The 6,067-nt window shown below is 38.1% G+C and overlaps 1 protein-coding gene across 1 annotated transcript; it reads right to left on the bottom strand.

The window, feature by feature from the left end:
- Positions 1–431: 431 nt before the first annotated feature.
- On the bottom strand, positions 432–3,653 carry LOC307157626 (uncharacterized protein; the record flags this gene model as incomplete). The annotated part of the gene is made up of 5 exons (XM_079869553.1): positions 3,585–3,653; positions 1,742–1,935; positions 1,498–1,642; positions 888–1,015; positions 432–731 (listed from the first exon to the last, which is right to left on the bottom strand). Exons 2-5 carry the CDS (start codon positions 1,847–1,849, stop codon positions 432–434), a joined length of 681 nt encoding a protein of 226 aa, XP_079725679.1. The 5' UTR covers positions 1,850–1,935; positions 3,585–3,653.
- Positions 3,654–6,067: the final 2,414 nt, after the last annotated feature.

Genomic DNA, 6,067 nt, shown 5'->3' on the forward strand with positions numbered 1-6,067 from the left:
AACAATGGGTTGAAGAATACAACCCAAATTATGGGTCATGGGTATCATTTGGATTAAAATTACTTTTTTCAATTAACCTTTGCATTATGAGAGCAACTTGTACAGTTATTTTATAAAATTAAAGATAATATTCAAAACATTATTCTATCAATACATGTTTGTATTTCTTATTTACCAATTAAAAGATCTTCAATTGACATGAGTTGGTCTTTAAAAATATTTATTCATTTCATAAAGAATTTACAATTTAAAATGAATTCATTAGCAATTCATTAAACATTTAGTTCAAGTTCATTTTGAAGATCATTTACAAATTCGCCCAAAGTGCTGCACAATATCAGAACCAGAGAACACCATTTAAAAACAATAAAAAGTATATAGTTAATAAAACAAACAATAGAACAAATATTTAATGCAAGAATGCAACAAATTTAAATGGAATTAAATTGAGCCCGGAGAATTTTGACCTCATTTGCCTCTTGTCCAGGGATTTCAAAGAGCGCTGTTTGGATAAACTCCCAAACTTTGCTGCAAACTTTTGGGTATGCGATGTCAAAAACAAAAAAAGCCTTAAAGCAGACATCTACAGCTCCCAGAAGGGAAGGGTGCTCCAGAGCCGTCCCATTGATGACAACAAAGGCCTGGGAGCACTGATGCCCGTCCCCCAACATGAGTACAAAGGGGTACTCTGTGGGTGCCTTTGTCAGGTATTCCGCCAGGTTAGTTCCAACCTGTAAGAAAAACAAAACAAAAGGAAGTTGTTTGAACAGGTCAGGTACTTGTAACAGCAACAGCAATATCACCAGAGTTGTCATGATTTACGTGCTATGCCTTAGCTTCATAATAAGGAAGAAAAATAAATTCAGGTACAAATCATTGTAACTTACAGGCTGAACATCAATAAAAGCCCTGCTGAGCTCAAGGCGGCTGGGGCGGCACATTTTTTTGCCAACCTTGTATACCCCGGTTGGCAGCAACACCGGGAGCAGCTGCAACGCAACCTCCCCTTGTTTGTCTGTAAAATATATATGATAGATTCATCAGTCAAATACAACAGTAAATGTATCTTATGGTTGGAGGAAGGAAGATTTTTCACAATATTGGAAAAGTGGGTAACACTTATTGTTTTCCCTGGTTACTAACCAGTAGTCCCCTAATAAGGCTGAGTTGGGCGTTCACCAGTAAGTACTGGTTAACTGATTAGTTCCCTAGTAAGTAACCAGTATTTCCTGATTAGTTCATCTGGTAACACTTTACAATAAGTGACACAAAGAATGCTTAGTTACTAGGGAACTCCTTAAGGAACTAATCAGGAACTAATGGGTAGTTCCCTAGTAACTAAGCATTTTTTGTGTACCTTATTGTAAAGTGTTACCGAAAAGTGTTCATTTATTAATTGTTTGCAATACAGTAACAATAAACAATGTATAAGCAGAAGAGAAGTCCCAGTGTCCCACAAGCGTAAATCTCAAATCAACATTCTACAAATAACATTACCTGCTGAAAGAAGATCAATGTTTTTTGTGATCTCCGTTTTTTCTTTTTGTGCCAGACTGATGATCCTTGGGGCGAATAGTGTGTTCCAATTTGCTGTCAATTTGTCTGGGGCCTCGGGCTGCAGCATCATAAAATCTTGGGATATCTAAGTCCAGGAAAAGTGCAGGAAAAGTCAATGATTTAGTAAGCAATGGGGCACAAATATTTAACAGGGTCACACATACGATTTGGGATGCAAGCTCACCATTCCGGGCGTGTCCACTAGACGTGGAAACTCCATCATTATGTTCACCACCGCCTTTGTTCCATTTGCCCGGATCCACTTGGCCCTGTGGATGGCCGTCTCCTCCATGTAAGCAGCCACCTGGCTTTGTGGCCACACATTACTTTTCAACCACTCTGTCAACTGGACTGCCCGGTCCCCGCTTATAATTTGTTCTGTCATCAGCAGAAAAATCAATCAATTCCAACAAGCAGTGATTGATTGACATATTCCAAATTAACTTGTACACTGGTATGTGGAGATCTAGGCACCCTTCTGAGGATTCATATCTCTACCTACTGCAACACTGAATGTCTGTTTGAAAAGCACTCAGTACTCAGATACAACCAGAAAATAAATGCTATGAAATTTTTTCAGGAGTGTAAATTATCATGAATCTTCAGGGCCCAGTATTTTAAAATCTGAAATCCACATCAAAATGATCCGGATTTCTAAATCCCACTATCCTGATCCATGGATCAGAGTTCTCTATCCCAGTATTTCAAAACTTTGCGAGATTAGATTAAAATTATCCTGATCCTCTCAGATAGAGATTTCCAAATCCATACCGCCCCCAGGATCACAGACAGGAAACAGGAAGTGAGGTGTAATTTAGAATCTAAAGGCAGTGAGTTCAATATACTTCCTTCAAAAGTACAAAATAAAAGTCATAAACTAGTTTTCTGTTGCATAAAGTCAGTGTTTGCTCAGATTCTCTCAGCTTAAGGCTGCTATCAAACAGCACACTGACTTGTTTTATATGTACGACCCAAGATGGTTGTGGAATTACTCGGCTACATGTTAGTAAAGCTTTTAATAGAATATCTTCTTTGACTAAAGCTCTTTTTAATCCCATTTTATTCTATTTTATTTAATTTTATCTGGTTCCTTAAACTTATTTTATTGCATGGTGTGCTGCTTTTATTGTTTTTACTTAATCTTAACATTTTTATTTAAACTTGCAGTGTTTTCGACTCCCCAATGCAGCTATGGGACGGAGCTTTTAGAGTAATAATCATTTTATGGAATATATGTTGGTGTGTGATTACATGTGTGCATGAGTATATGTTATATTTGTGTGTGACTCTTGGATCTGGGATCTAGGAGACTTGATGGGTAAAGGTGGGCTTCTTTCTTGTTTCTTCATCTGTTTATTTTGTCTTTAATATAAAGGACTTTGTGTTGCATTTCTATGTATGAAAAAGTGTTTTATAAATAAAGGTAGGTTGATTGATGTTACTCCTGTCTGTCAAGGGAAATATGAAGTTATTCATGCAACATATTGACCTTTTTCAGTAGTTTGTTGCTAAATTACATTAAGACTGTTTTAAAAGAATTCTTCACTATTTTGTGTAATAATGAAAATGTGTACAAACACTAATTTTGGAAATAGTGAAACTGTTTTTCTTCCATTAGTGAGGAAATGCTCCAGTAAAACTTCCAGACTTTTAAAAAAATAATGAATATATGTGAAACAAATACATGGGATCACCTTCAAATCCACCTCTCAGGTTGGATCATTATAATGCTGCATTTTGGGATCAAAGTGATCCAGATTAGTCACAAAAGTTTTGAAATACCCAACAGAGGCTGAAATCTGGATTTGAAATCTGAAATCTGAAATCTGGAAATCTGGATCAGCCCAGGATTAATCCTGGTGGATTATGTTTGAAATACTGGGCCCAGGAGTGCCAAAACTTTGGCATGCCACTGTAGGTCAAGTCCAAAAAGTTATTTAAAACAGCATAGAAAATCACTTCTATCTACTCTCAGTTGCATTGATATTAACTGGATTGAAATTCAAGGGCAAGACATCTTACTGTACCTGGTATAATCCTTAGTGGCTCTTGTGGCACTTGTGCTGCTGCCCTACGCTTGCCACTTCGGATTCTTTTTCGGACATTCCGGAGGCGCTCCTCCAGGAATCCCGTGGCAGGTTTATGGTGCCTCCCAGGGGTAAACCATGCATCCTCAAGTTTAGAAGGTAGAAAAGGAATATATTTAGCTTGACAGTTATTTATAAATACCAGTAAGTATTTTTTATTTCAGACGCAAAGGTGGTCCGTAACAAACAGACAGACAAAACTGAGTAATGAATACTACAAATGTAGTTCATGTAAACAGTCTCCCCAGTGCTTTCAGACACTACTCTGATAAGGTGTAATAAAAACGCCCAGTTCATTTTTTGAGTCCATGACTGTCATTATATGCCAGCTATAATTTCTTGTATTTGGCTGTTGTCTATTTCCACCACAAGTGATCAGTTTAGAGTTTATACAATAGGGTTTAAACAAAACTGTTTTAACAATATCACTACACATTCCAAATTCCCGTGCAACTTTTTGTGAGTGTAAATTGTAATGAGGATAATAACTTTACTTACATAGCCTGTGCCTTGGCAGTCACGCAAGCTTGTGAACTGGTCCACTATAGCCTTTGCCAGCATTGCTTTGGCTTCTGAATTTGGACTGGACAAAAACAGGAGTTTAAAATTTTGGGTGTGGCAGTTCTGTTTTAGATACAAGATCTGTCTTGTTTATTCACTTATGTGAAACACATAACACTCTGAATCAAGATAGAGAAGAGAGCTGAGAGTTAAACCAGAGGGGTGTTGGGCGTGGGAGGAGGAAAATGGAAGCGGGGAACGGATTAATCGGGGAAGATATGGGGAAGTGCGAGAGATAAGTAAGTGGGATTGATTTCAACAATTCTTGATTGTCATGACAATCAGGATAAGCTATTTTATTACCTTGGTGTCTTTAATGCATTACCACTAATTACACCCCATTCAAGCACATGTTATCAATATCATAAGGGATGAATGATTCACCCCCTATTATAGCTATGTTAATGCTGCACTTTAGCATTGGCAACATGAGTCATTGCAGTGCTACAATGATCCCCATAGTGCTGAAGTATGCTGACATTCTGGGCCAAAATGCTTCCTTACGACCGGGAATATATGACACAGTAAGGGTGATGTCATAAACATCACATAGCCTACCGGTAATTATTCCAAATACACACTTTTTCACATACTGTAATTATTTCAAACACACACTTTAAGAATCATGTCACACGCAACAATAACCCAAACGATCTCCCAGCATCCTTTGTGCTCATGCGTTTTTTGCCTTGCTGACAGAAGGCAAGACTAATGCGGCCTGGCAAAGCATGCTGGGAGATTGTTTAAATGTATAATTTTTTTACCTGGTCTTATTTCTCCCTGCGTATTTTTCTTCAAATATGTATCTGGTTTTTGTTACGCCTAATATGAGTGTAAGATGGGTCCCTGAATCTTTTTTGCGATGCTTTTGTTGCCACCGTTAGTGTGTCACGTATGGCTGATAGTCATACTACACAGGTACTTCGAAAAAAAAAAGAGAAGTACCTAACCTAAGCATGATTATGGTAGATATCACGATCAGCTATGGCAATAGGGACTAGTTGAGTACAAAAAGTAGAGCGATAATAATAGGCGCTTCAAGGAACGAATGAAAATAGTTTATCAATACGAACAAAGGTAACAAGTAGCTGCTTACGGATGGGGTAGGGTATTGGAAAGGGAGATAGAAAGTAGTGATCTTACTTTTCTTCGTAACGTTCAATTAAGTGAGAGACGAGGATCCTGACCATCGATCTCCTCTCAGATATGGAAACGTGCTTGTGTTCATCTAGACTCACAACCAAGCTTTTCCCTTCAGGTGTCTTATTGAGGACTTCACGGATATTCTGCCAAAAAAATATAAATGTAAAAAAAGAAGGTGTTAACTCTGAAGTTAACCACACTTAAGCCGCTTTTCCACCGAAATTACCCGGAACAATTTGTCCCAGGAACTTTTTTCCCAGGAACCTTTTTTGCCCCAGACCGGTTGCTTTCTGCGTTTACACCGCGGTCTAAAGTACCGGGAAGGTAAACTGCGCGCAACTGCTCCTCCCAGTCTGCGACGGACAGTAATCAGTTTTGAGCGCCACATTTATAAGTATGGAGGAGATTCAAACTGTGCTGCAGTTATTGGTTTACTAACGAGGTAGGCTAATTAACATAACAAAATAGACGAGCACTGATACTAAAGCGTGTTCAGAAAGCTCGTATGCGTATAAAATTAGACAAGGTACGTTGTGAGATGACTGGGACGAACGCGCAAAAATTTCCTTTTGCGCAAATACTCTTAAAAAAAGCCTGAACCCCGTCTATCAATCATAAATAGTGACAGTCTTGTAAATAGTTGTTTGTTACCAACCTCAATGCGCTATTTCAATCCTGTTATAGTAAATTTGTAACATGGTTTGCCTTGCAATAGATGA

This window comes from Squalius cephalus, assembly GCF_949319135.1.
Source record: "Squalius cephalus genome assembly, chromosome: 4".
NCBI classification, from domain to species: Eukaryota; Metazoa; Chordata; class Actinopteri; order Cypriniformes; family Leuciscidae; genus Squalius; species Squalius cephalus.